The 12,789-nt window shown below is 49.3% G+C and overlaps 1 protein-coding gene and 1 pseudogene across 1 annotated transcript in view; one reads left to right on the top strand and one right to left on the bottom strand.

Moving 5' to 3' along the window:
• The window catches only part of LONRF1 (LON peptidase N-terminal domain and ring finger 1), a 31,526-nt gene extending 29,685 nt beyond the window's left edge, over positions 1–1,841 (bottom strand). The window contains exon 1 of the mRNA XM_087418466.1: positions 1,057–1,841. Within this exon, the coding sequence (XP_087274592.1) occupies positions 1,057–1,771 (715 nt within the window). The 5' untranslated portion in view covers positions 1,772–1,841. The remainder of the gene's footprint in view (positions 1–1,056) is intronic.
• Positions 1,770–10,982, top strand: LOC147913341 (Golgi-associated RAB2 interactor protein 6 pseudogene; annotated as a pseudogene).
• Positions 10,983–12,789: the final 1,807 nt, after the last annotated feature.

Here is a 12,789-nt window from a genome sequence, read left to right as displayed (position 1 = left end):
CCAAAAATGCCTCCAGATAATGTCTCCTGGGGGGTAAAATCCCCCTGGGTAGAGAACCACCGATTTAAAGAACAACTCTTCCTTTTACGTAGACAAGTCTGGCAATGCCCCCTGCCACAGCCTAAAACTACCTTAAGAAAAGTGTAACCTAGATTAGCAGGCCGAAGCTGCTTCTTGGAAGCAAAGAAATAGACAAAAGATCTACAAGGCCTTTCCCCACAGCTTGATCAAGAGTGGAAAGGCCAACGGAAGCATGGCAAAGAACTCGAGCAGACACTAGCTCTTTCTCTTTACCGTGAACTAGGTGTATTCGAAAGTAAGCACATATGAGTTTATGAAATAAGCATGATTCGAAATAGTCAGCTTGAAACCATCAAGAGGAACCAATTCTGCAAGCATTTTCAGGTAGGAGCTGAACACCCCGCGTAGCTCCGACACCCGCCCGAAGCCCAGCGGCCGGCAGGGCCTCCGGTGCTGGGTGCGGGCGCCGAGCTCCCGCCACGCCCACCGGACGTCACCCGTTACACAACGCCTCCCCCCAGCTTATGCAACTCTGCCCTCCCGCGGCTTCCAATTGCCCCGGTGACTTTTGTGGGAGATGAAGGTAAACGGTGCACGCCTCGCCTCGGCTGGGGATCCTCTCCCCGCCCCGGCTGTCGTTTCCCCGCTGTGGACCCGGCCCGGCCGGGCCCGATCGGTCAATTACCGGAAAGCGCGCGGCAGGAAGCGGGCGGCCGCCGGGGCTCGCCCAGCTCCCACCCATCCCGCGCTCGGCCGCCTCGCCCCGGCCACCCGCTCCGCTCGGACGCGCCCGCCCGCCAGGCCGCGGCCGAGGGAACCCCGCGCCCGGGCGCCCCTCCCGGCGCCGCGTCACAGTCGGCTCCCAGGGCGATCCCCATTGTGACCAAAGCACCCGGGGCGCCGCCCCCTCCCACACCCTCGAGGACCCGCAGCCCCGACACCCGGGGGGCACAGAGGCCTCCCTGGGGCGCAGACGAGCAGCCCGTCGGGGAAGGAGGGTGGGGTCGGCGGGCCGCGCCGCATCCCCGCGGTCACCTGCTCGCAGCGCCTCGCAGGCGGCGGCCAGGGCCTCCCGGTAGCGCCCCTGGCACAGCAGCTCCCCGAGCCGGCCGGCCGCCCGCGCTCGCTCCCGCTGGCCCGGGAACCACTTCTCGGCCAGGTGGTTGAGGACGACGCTGGTCCTGAAGCCCGAGGCGGCGACGGGCGCGGCCAGAGGCGGCGGGCGCGGGCCGGTCCCCGCAGCATCCGCGGCCGCGGCGGGGGCGGGCGGCAGCCGGTCCCGGCAGAGGCGGCAGCGGGCGCGGAGCTCTCTCCGCAGGCAGCGGCGGCAGTAGCTGTGGCCACAGGGCACGGTCACCGGCTCGCTCAGGAAGCCCCGGCAGCCCAGGCAGCTGAGCAGCCCGCCGGCGCCGGGCTCCGCCGCCGGGGTCGCGCTCCAGCCCAGCCCGTGGCGGAGCCGGTAGTTGAGCACCAGGCAGTCCACCAGGGTGCCGAGGCACTCGGGCCTGGCCGGGGCCCCGCGGCGCAGCGCCGCCGCGTACGCCTCCAGCGCTCCCTTCAGGTGGCCGCCCAGCGCCAGCAGCTCGCCGCGGCGGAGCAGCAGCTCCCAGCGCTCCGACTCCGCGGCCGCGCGCTCCAGCCCGTCGCCGCCGCCGCCGCCCACCTCCCAGAACCGGCCCCGGCTCTGCGGCCTGGGGGCCGTCTCCCGGCTCCCTCCCGAGGAGCTCCTCGCCACCGCCGGAGAAGACATGGCCCACGGACGGCCGCTCCGCCGCCGCCCGCCGCCACGGTCCCGGAGGCTCCGGGGCGCGCGGCTCCGCACGCGGCCCGCCAGCAGGGGGGCGTGGCGCGCGGACACGGCGGGGCGGCGCGCGCCCGGGAAGCCCCGGGGGCGGGGCCTGGCGGCGCGGGGCGGGGCGGGCTCGGCGGCGGCGTCCGGGGCTCCCCCGCACCCCCCGCGGCCGGGTCCCCGCGGAGGCGACCGCCTGGCCCCGCCCTGCCGAAGCCCCTCCTGGTGGGGGACGCGAGGTCAGATGATCCCCCAGCGGGGATCTAATTGGCTTCTCCGGAAAGAAGGGCCTGGCTTGTAGCTGAACAAAGCCCCAGGAAGCCGAGACCTCCATCCTTGTCGCCTCACCGCCCGACGTACCCCACCTGCTGTGGCTTCTCCCCTAATGCCTACTTTGTGGGGGCTAGTCTGCCGGTCACGCGGCCGGCCTCGTTAGACTGAGGGCCAAATCGCAACCCTCCCCTGACGTAGCCGCCGCCTGAGTGGGGACCCGTCGCCTCTTCCAAGCCCGTGGGAGCCTCCCCCTGTAGTGTCTTGGTTGTAAGGTGCACGTCTGCATTTTCATTAATTCATGCCCAAGTGACAGATGGACATGTAGAGGCAGAGGGCCTAGGAATCCGCAAAGTCAGAGTCCTCAAGTTTAGAGTCGCCAACTTTAGAAACAAAATAACCCCACCTAGGTTTCTGAGGCGACTCTCTCCAGAGGGCAAGACAGTTTTCCCTGGTGCCAAGTTTCTGCTGCCTTTCCAGTTTAAAACTCACCCTCCACCTGAAAGGAGGAAGCCCTCAGGTTCCCAAGGTGTCAGCTGTATTCTTCACATCTCATTCCCTGCCCCACAGCTGGCTAAGGCCCATATTTGGCATTTTTAAAAAGAAAACACCAGGAGGAAGGCTTTTCACGGGGCAGTCACCATATCACTGCACCCCAAACAGGGTCTGCAGTTTTGCCCACAGAAAAAAAAGATAATTGATCTGGTTTTTGTATAATGGGTTCCATTTCTTTTAAACTTGGTGGCAGCGAGTTTAAATCTTTCAGTTGAAAATATTTATAGATTGATTATAGAGTACCAGCTTGTTCATGCTGGAAGTTGCTTAGAACTTGGAGTCCTTTTTCAAGTGGTTAGAAACAATGGCCCAGAGAGGGAGAGTTATTTGCCCAAAATCACACAGCTAATATTATACAGACCTTATTAGATGACCTAACTCTCATTCCACTATTATTAGGTCTTAGATAAAAGTATTTTATGTGAGATTTTCAAAATAAAATTGCTAAGTGGAAAGTTAACCTGAGCATGCTACATCTGAAATTGGCTAACGTGTAATCACCATCCCTCTTTATACAGAACAGGCAGTTAGGCCCCAAGCTGCTTTGAGTAACGTGTTTTTACTACACAATGAGCAAATCATGTAACTTCAGAGAAGATGCAGATATATTGCCCCAAAGGGAACAAGGACAAATCTAACTGAGGAAAAGGTGAGGTTCCTGTTCCAACAGGGTGCAGAGACAGACAAGTTCATTTATCATTCATGTTCACCGAAGCAAATTGCAGCTAAGACCCAAAGAGCAGCTCCTCATCACTTGAGGTGGGGAATATTGGAATTAATGCCCAAGCATAACCTTGAATCTAATCCTAACCTCCACAATTACTACCTTCCCTCAATAAGCAGAAGAATGACTTTAATCAGATGCCTACATATTCGAGACTTGAAACTATAAAGTGGTAAAACAAAAATCCATATACACATGGACATTTACATTTGTGATGCATAGTCCTGTCCTTCACAGCAGCCTGCCAAATGTACGACAGTAAATACGTGTGTTCATGATTACACAAGAAGTATAATAAATTGATAAACATACTTATATTTCTTATCAAATAGAGTTCAAAGCAGGTTTTATTATGCAATTTCCCCCAAAAGTAACATGTATAGTTCAGAAAATAATATGAAGGATCATTTGTCCTTTGGAGGTTCTTTCCCTAATAGATGTGACAAATAACCACATCTGATTCTGGTGTGAAAAAAAATGGTACGATTATGATAATGTGAGAGGAAAAAAATGGGACCGTAGGAGGAATCTTGCCGTGTTCTCTTTGGCATTTGTGAATGGTTATAATTCATGTTTGCTGGTTTATACATTTACATAACTGGTTCTCATTTATGTAACTTATTTATGTAAGAGGCTGTCCTGCCTCTGTATCCTTTGTGTACTGCACAAGTTCCCTCTGAATCAGGAAGTCTGGGGCAGAACCACCACTGACTCTACAACAGGTCACCCTCCCGTCATTCTGTGCCCCCCCAAGAGGATCTGCGCTTAGATGCGACTGCTTTTTAAATTCAGAGGAGAGAGAAATTAGTATCTCTCTTCATTCATTTTCTAAAATTTGGACTTTGGTCTCTGAGTCACCCAGCAGGCTGCCATGGAGAAGAGAGAATCCTGCGAACCAGCCCCCAGACAGGAGGAGTAGGATGGGGTGGGGTGAATCTCTCCTCTTTTCCTCCCAGCATTTCTTGCTTCTGTCTTTGTTAACCAAGTAGTAAAATCATGAGATTTGTATTTCATTTCAGTTTTTCAGTGTTGTCTTCTAAAATAGATCAGTTATGTAAGAGAGTAAGAAGAAAAGCATATCTGTTTCCTAATTTGGAAAATGCTTATCACTATCATTCTCTGCCACACCAGAAGGAGACTTTTCCCGATATAGTGAGGTAAACTCCTATTTCAGAATCACGTAACAGAGTGCTTTTCTTGTACACGAGTCAGCTGAAGATGTGTATTTGAACCTCCTTTTTTTGCCGTGGGTGAATTTACCATTTGTTTCTTCCCATTCTTACCATTAAAAAAGAAAGACTGAATTGAAGCTTTAAAGAGCCAAGCACAATTATGGCCTCTTCCTGATTCTTGGCAGTTGGTAACATTCTAGTCAATGCATTGAAACAGTAAACTCTACAGTGTAACATAATCTGTGCATACCCAATAGCACATCTATACACGATGCACAGGAGGAAGGGAATTGAGAGACCACCTCTCACAGCCCTGGTTGTACATATATGAGAACACTGAGAGCTGAGGAGCTGCTGGTTTAATAGAAGTCATACTGGAGAGGGGATCCAGAGACCAGTGTTGACCATATTTATGCCTCTATATGTGCAAGGAAGTCACCTGGCCTCCCTGAGCCTCATTTGCCATCTGTAAAATGAGGGAACTGGAACACCCTCTTGGATGCCTTCTGCCTCTGGAGGCGAGCCCTGGGGGTTTGTTTGAACACAATGAGAGGAGGCAGAGTCTCCCAGCCTCAGGAGCACAGCAACGTGACACCTGATGAAAATGTAACAGCAGAAGGTGAAGGCTGAGAATAGAAGAGGAGGGTATCAGGAAGCACATTTTGTTGGGGCACACCCAGCCCTGTCCAGAGCAGGGGGAACCAATCTGGAGGCATGAACGTTTTCAGTCATTGGACAAGGATCTCCCATCACACACATACCTCCTCGCCTCTACTGTAAATCTGTGAGAGGCTGGAAGAGAGCCCGTGGGGGGGCCTGGTTACATAACTTGGGCATTTGTGGGGAAGTTTATATAAGATGCTAAAAATACAGTATATGATTGCTCTCATAGTGTTCTAAGTGAAACGCCCTAATGAGGACAACAGGAGTAGGTTAAATAGAGGTGATGCCAAGCAGATGTCTAAACCCAGTCGCAGGCAATGACTACTGACTAAACTAGTACAGTTTACTACTCATTGCTCCTGGCATCCCAGTGGGGAGCACTGTCAAAGTGCTCTAGGGCACTACCCTTCCCAAGGGCACCATTCTTATTCTTTTCTAACACTCTGAAGAATCTAGGAATAGGTAACCCATATTCTCTTTTATTGGTAGTCAAATTGATAAAATGAATGCATTTCCCAGTATCAAGCTGTTAAAAGCAAATAGACATAGGAATAAATCTTATACATTATTTAACAAGTTCTAAGAATTAATTACATATGAATTCCCTTGGTGCTCTCCATCCTCCTTCCTTGTCTACTTCCCCCTGCCTTAGCACTTAGCGTCATCTGACATATAATATATATAAGTATTATTTGTCTCCTCCCTCTAGAATGTAAGCTCCTTGAGAGCTGGTATTTCTGCCCATCTTGTTCACTGATGTGTCTCTAGCACTCAGGGCACTGAGAAGACAGTAGATAATCATTGCTGAATGAGTCACACACAAATTAATGATATCACCTAATACTCTTCATTCTTGTTAGTGTCAAAAATACATTTACCATTAACACACTAGGACAATTTATTTTCTTCATTTCTCCTCTCTTTCTCTCATACTTCCCATCGGGTCTGCCAGAAAATCCTTTTGGTTCTGCCTTCAGAATACACTGAGAATCTGACCCCTCTCATTGTTCCCTCTGTCCTCAACCCCTGCTACCCCTACCACCACCCTGGCCCAAGCCACCAGCATCTCTCCTCCTAAAATAACACAACCGGTTTTGGTATTCTTTAGGTAAGAGAAATAATTTTGCAGGTAGAAACTGATATAAAGAAAGTTATGTTCAGCCAAAAATACATGTATGTACATATGTATATATAAATCAAGAAAACAAATATATAACAGTCTAACATAGCAAATAAACCTTTAATAATTTGAAAATTATAAAGCACTAATAATTGGATAGAATCTAGCATTATTAATACTATTATTATTTAGAAATGCTTGCTAAACTCCTGGGAATACCAGCAAGTCTTTGAAGATTTGAAAAGATTTGGTGGGATGCCTATATGGATCAAAAAATCTTGGAGTCATCCTCTACTCCACTCTTTCTCACACACTTCACCTCTGGTAGGCCAGAAAGTCCTTTTGGTTCTACCCTCAGAATGTATCCAGAATCTGACCCCATCTCTCTCCTCCCTGGCTATTAACCTAGTCCAAGCCTCCAGCAGCATCTCTCACCTGGATTACTGCAACAGCTTTCTAACTGGCCTCTGCTTTTGTCATTACATCCCTTCATTCTGTTATCAGCACAGCAATCAGAGTAATCACCTTAAAACATAAAGCGTATGCTCCTCAAAATACAGTATTTACTTCTCATTTTAACTCAGAAGAAAATCCAGAGTCCTGACTGTGACCCCGAAGTCAGTACTTGATCAATACCACCTTCCAGCCTTTCTGATCTCATCTCCTGCTGGTCTCCCCATCGTTACTCCTCTCCAGGCACACTGGCCTCGTCAGGGCCTTGGTCCTTTCTGTTCTCCTGGCCTGGGAAACTCTTCTGATAGATGTCCTCAAGGCTGCCTTCCTCTCTTCCTTCAGACTTTTGTGCAAATGGCATCCTCTCTGTGATGACTTGCCTGGTCTCCCTGTCTCTCCTTCCTGTTTTTTATCTTTAGCATTTATTCCTAATATACTGTATATTTTATTGATCTTATGTATTGTTTGTCACCCCAAAAGAATATAAATTCCACAAGGGAAACTTTATTTATACAATTAACTGCTTTATTCACTGTTGGATTTTCAGTGCCTAGAACACATAATAGGTCCTCAATAAAAATTGTTGACTGAAAGAATAAGAAAGGGGTTTTGGTGCTACACACAGAAACATGTTTGCTCTGATGCTCAACTCTTGCTTGTGATGGCTATGGTCTCTTATGCCACAACTACGGGGAGAGTAAAGCCTATGGAACTAAGGATATGGAATGGAAGCTCTAACATGGTTTCCTAAGACAAGATCTAACAAAATAATACTCACGTTTAAGAAAGATAAATAGAAGTTGTAATATCAGCTTACTTGAAAAGGAATCACTAGCCCCAGTGAACAATACCGAGTGAGTTTATTCCTTTGGAAAGTTCGTGTGTACACTGGCAATCTGGTTAACTCTCCATGCCCATCAAATACAGAGGAGCCCTTGCCACTGTCCCCCTCCCACATTGTTCTGTTTCATTTGTGCGTTCCCAAGATTATACAACTTGGTTGGGCTGTCACCTGGTTTAGAGAATAAAGGCATACAATACAATTTTGCCTGGCTCATTTTCAGCTTCTGTCCGACTTTTTTAGAATCTGAGTTATTAGATAAATTGTAAGGATTCAAGATTGCAATTCACAAAATAATGAGTGATGTGGATAAAGAGAATATTTGTACAATTTCATATGAAAGACTAGAGTAAGTTTGTTGGGTGAGGCAGGCGTTTGAGCTGGTGGAGGAGATCAAGCATGTTAAGTATGAAGACACCTGTGACTAGGCCAGATGATCTGTGTCCAAAATGGTCCACAAGTTCAGTGCCAAAAAAGGAGAGATGATGACTTCAGATGATGGAAGAGTTCATAACCATGAGATGAAAATGTATAGATCAGAGAGTCAAGACAAGGACATAATGGTAGAAAAAACAACCAGGTTAGTGGCTGAGAAAGTTAAGAGAAAAAAAGGAGGGAGAAGATATGGAACACTTCGGGTTGATATGCATTACAGATCATCTTTATTTAGTGTCCAATACATGCCATAGGCCAGGCTGGTTTAGTGCCTTGTGCCAGAGAGAAGGATGTCTTTTCTAATTCTGAAAGAAGCAGATAAAGCGATGTTCTTTCAAACTTAAGTGAAATAAATTAAGCTAATAACACAAAGGACTCTTTCATCCAGCATGGAGCACTAATTATCACAGAAATTAACAAAATATATTAAAGGGTTTTGAACAAGTTTAAGAATGATGGATACATTAAAATACTACTAAAGGAAGTCAGACTCTACTGAAAGGTTTAGGTTAGTCAAGAAAGACAATGATGCTTTCCCGTGATCTATCCTTTGATATCTCTGTCAATAAGAGAACACTAGGCTGGATGGTCAATGGACCTAACCCAGTAGGATAGTTCCCATATTCTTATGTCTCTACTTGATTCATCCCATCAACTCCCTTATGAGCCGAATCAAAAACACATAATAACTTTGACTACAATGCCTTGCAATCAGAAATGTCTTGACCAGAGCTCTAAGTAAAATGTGAAGCATAGGAATATGTTTCAATACATGTGTAAATTCATAACGACCCTTCGCACTCCTAGCTGACTAGCTCATATAAACCCCCAGCATTCTGGCCGCTAATTAAATCTAATTCCGACCCTGGTCTTTGTGAAAATTCAGGACCTGAAATCTATGACTCTGATTCATTTCTTAGGTGACAACACTTCTAATGCAGTGTGGAGGGAACCAAAACTTCCCACAAGCACATTTATTATCACGGTAACTTTGCTACAAGTGCCTTTGGCCTTAGAGGATTTGTTAATCCAGGTAACTACATCATTGTCCCCTATTACATCAACTCAGGCCTAAAAGAATTAAGGCCCATCCCGTGGAAAGGGCTTCTCCAGATTTAGATCAAACCTTTCTGAGCAGAAGGGGCATTTTGAGTAACTAAGTTCCATTCTTTTTTTCCCTAAATTTGATGTAGTTGTCTGGCTCCAAATATAACTAGATAGCTGAAATGCACCCAGCTGAGTTTACCAAGCTTTCTTTCATCTATATCGGTTTATATAAACAACTTGCTTCAGGGAATGTTCTGGAATTGTTTATATGAGAACTCAAACTTGTTTTGTGTTTATCTGAAAAAAATTAAGCCACTTATATGCAGAGGAAAAATGTGCAACTACTCGAGACGGTGTGAACTGAAGGACACTCTGCTGTACGCAATAATGCCAAAACCCTTCTTACCCAGAGGGTAACCCACCTCGATTCTGTATATTCATGGGCAAAGTTTCTCCAACTCCACGTATGATGAGGGGGTTGTAACAGATAATTTCTAAAGTCCCTTCCTGCTCAGAGAGGCTGTAATTTCTGAACAAACACATCTCTGCCTTTTCATAATTTTCCAGTGGAAAACTAAGCAGTTTGGGCCCACATGTGACATCTTTAATTTTGTAATTTAAAAAACCCCCTTTGGGCACGGGCCATTCCCGGGTGGAGGCGGCGTCTACGCATGCGCACCGCGCTTCCGCCGCCCGGCAGAGCAGCGGTGTTTGGCGGGCGTGGGGGGCAGACGGTGTCCCTGCCCTGAGGGCGCGGCTCTTGGGGGACGTGGGCGACGTGGACAAAGGGCGGTGTGACGGCGCTAGGTCACAATGGGCAGGAGAGGGTTAAAGGCAGCCCCTCCCGGTGGTGTAGGTGGCGGCCCCGGAGGAAGGCGGGCGGTGGCGGATCGCGGCTCCGGCTGAGGGACGAAGGCGGAGGCGGTGGTGACAGGCGTGTCGCGTTGAGGAGGCCCCTCCCGAGCGCGCCGTCACGACTCCGTGCCCTCGGATGGGCGCAGTCCCGATCAAGACACAGGGCCCGTCCCCAGCTGGCAGCCAAGGGTTAAGTGGTGGGTCCTCGGCACCCCCATCCCTTCCTAGCTGTCCCCGCGGGGTGCTCTGGAGCAGGAAGGGGGCCTGCAGAGCCCGCCGCTCAGCCCCCTGCCAGCCAGGCCTGGGGAGCGCAGACGGCCTGCGGGGTGTGGAGGGAGGTGTGGAGGGGCCACAGAGAGCTGTCTTGATAAAAGATAGCCATGAGCAGCGAATCTGTTACCATACGGAAAGCAGCGTGCGGTGAGCATGTTTAATCCCAACATGGGGAGACTGCAGCGACAACTGTGCAGGGGATAGTGTGCTCTGTTCAAGTACGCACCTTTGAGAGCGGCTTTATCCAGATCAGCAAAAGAGGAGAAGTGATCGATGCACACATCGCGTGCAAATAGTGACCTCGAGCCTCGTATCCACCAGCCCCAGCCTCGCAATACCTGGTACTATGATGCTGGCCCCACCAGCTGCATGCTGTAAGGAGCATTCGGGATGTGGCTGAGACACCAGCGAAAAGGCCACCGGCTTGCAACGACCTTGGAGCTAACCAGGCAGCTTCCCTTGAAGTTTGTAAAGACAGCCATCCACAGTCATGAGAAACAACAGCCCCACCTGAAGCTAGCCACTGGCTACTCTTCTTACCTTATGCTGTGCCCCCTTCAGATGCAAGAGATCTTTTTGCTCACTGGAAAAACCTTGTTTACCCCCCAAGACCACCAATGGAGGCTTATAGCTGTATGCAGGCCATCCCGGCTGAGGGCACAGTGGACATACCTGTGTTTGAGGCAGAGCCTGGTAGCTGTGGAGCTCCATGGAGAAGGGGATCACAGTCACGTCGGTATCAGAAGCCTTCCGATGGTCTCTGAGGTCACCTCCTCTCCTTATGCTGAGGGGGAAGGAATCCAACATGTCTTGTGCGCATAGTGTGTTCATGGAAGCATGCTCTCTCTCCTAATGACAACACTTACTGTGCCTGATAAAGGGGCAGCAGTGGTAATGACAGGCACCACAGCAGGCGCTGTGGACATGGAGGCAACCAAGTCTATAGACTTGGCACATAAATACAGCACCGGCAGGAGCAGCCTTCGTGGATCCAGCAGGAAGTGGAACCAGCGTGTCCATGGCTGGTGCATCTGGTGTGTCCTCAGATGTCTTCACCTAGTTGGAGCAAGTGTTTTCTTCAGCACATCAGCAGGAGCTGCTGGTCACTCCCCAGAGGGCAGCATGTGTGTGGTGACTGCAGGAGCAGAGATGACCAACAAGCCTGTTGCAGAAACAGTTAAAGGTCCCATAGCAAGACCCGTTGTCTCAGCCTTGCAGAGAGAACGCTACACAGCGAACGGGGCAGAAGGCAGAGATCTCCCAACCCAAGGCTGAAGCCCAGAGGGAGAGAAAGGAAAAGGATAGAATGCCCACCAGAAGTCGTTCCGAACACCATAGGACTGGGGATCACCCTAAGATCATCCTTCTTCTGCTCCTTAGCCTGCCAACACTAGGGGTGAAGAAAAGGGGAAAGCCCAGCAGTCCAGGGAGCTGAGGACACAACTCCTCAAATGCCAGCCTCAGCCCTGCCACAAAGGAGTCTAGGTTATCTTAAAAATTGGGAGGACCTAAACTATGACTAGTTCAAGGTCTTCAAGCAGAAATGGCTCTTCATGAGCTTCGGAGCCTGCCTTGGTGGAGAGCTGAACATCAAATCCAAGACAGTGGAGGAGAGCAGCATGGAGGCCACTATGCAGTCAGCAGAGTGTAGCAGGGGCTGGGAATCACTGGGACCATATCTGAGACCAGGGAGACAGTAAAAAGCCCATCAAAAAGGAGTTAGATCATGGAAACCTAGGTGTTTCCAGCTTAGCTTGCCTTAGATTTATGTAAATAACTAAATAAATGAATAAAATGCATTCTAAGAATAAAATGCATTCTAAGAATGAAACAAAAAACTGATAAAGCAAAATCCAAAGGCACATCTCTTTTCGTCAGGAAATTCATGTACGTGTGTTGGTGAGAAGAGTGTGGTAGGGGAAGGAAGAATCAGAACACACCTGCATTCACACGTAGAGGGAAACCGTGACTCAGTGGGCCTATGCTGGGCAGAAGAGTAGCCTCTTACCTTCTGTCTTACTCTGTTTGGGCTGCTATAACAAAAATACTGTAAGCTGGGTGGATTATAAATAACAACCATTTATTTCTCACAGTTCTGAGGCTGGCAAGTCCAAGATCACTGTGCCAGAAGATTCGGTGTCTGTTGAGTGCCTGCTTCCTTATTGATGGTCATCTTTTCACTGTAACCTCACATGGCAGAAGGGACAAGGAATCTCTCTAGGCCTCTTTTAAAGATTTTATTTATTCAGTTTTTTCCCCCCAAAGCCCCAGTAGATAGTTGTATGTCATAGGTTCACATCCTTCTAGTTGCTGTACGTGGGACTCGGCCTCACATTGGACGGAGAAGTGGTGCCTCGGGGCGCTCCCGGGATCCGAACCCGGGCCGCCAGCATCAGAGCGCGCACACTCAACCGCCAAGCCACGGAGCCGGCCCCCTCTAGGCCTCTTTTATAAAGGGCACTAATCCCATTCATGTGGGCGCCTTATGACCTAATCACCTGTCAAAGACCCCACCTCCTAATACCATCCCTTTGGGGGTTAGGATTTCAATGTATGAATTTCAGGGTAACA

This window comes from Ceratotherium simum, chromosome 28 (assembly GCF_057802395.1).
Source record: "Ceratotherium simum simum isolate JZ-2026a chromosome 28, ASM5780239v1, whole genome shotgun sequence".
In the NCBI taxonomy this organism is placed as follows: domain Eukaryota; kingdom Metazoa; phylum Chordata; class Mammalia; order Perissodactyla; family Rhinocerotidae; genus Ceratotherium; species Ceratotherium simum.
The sequence above is the reverse complement of the archived record's forward strand: the minus strand, read 5'-3'. Positions and strand labels throughout refer to the sequence as shown.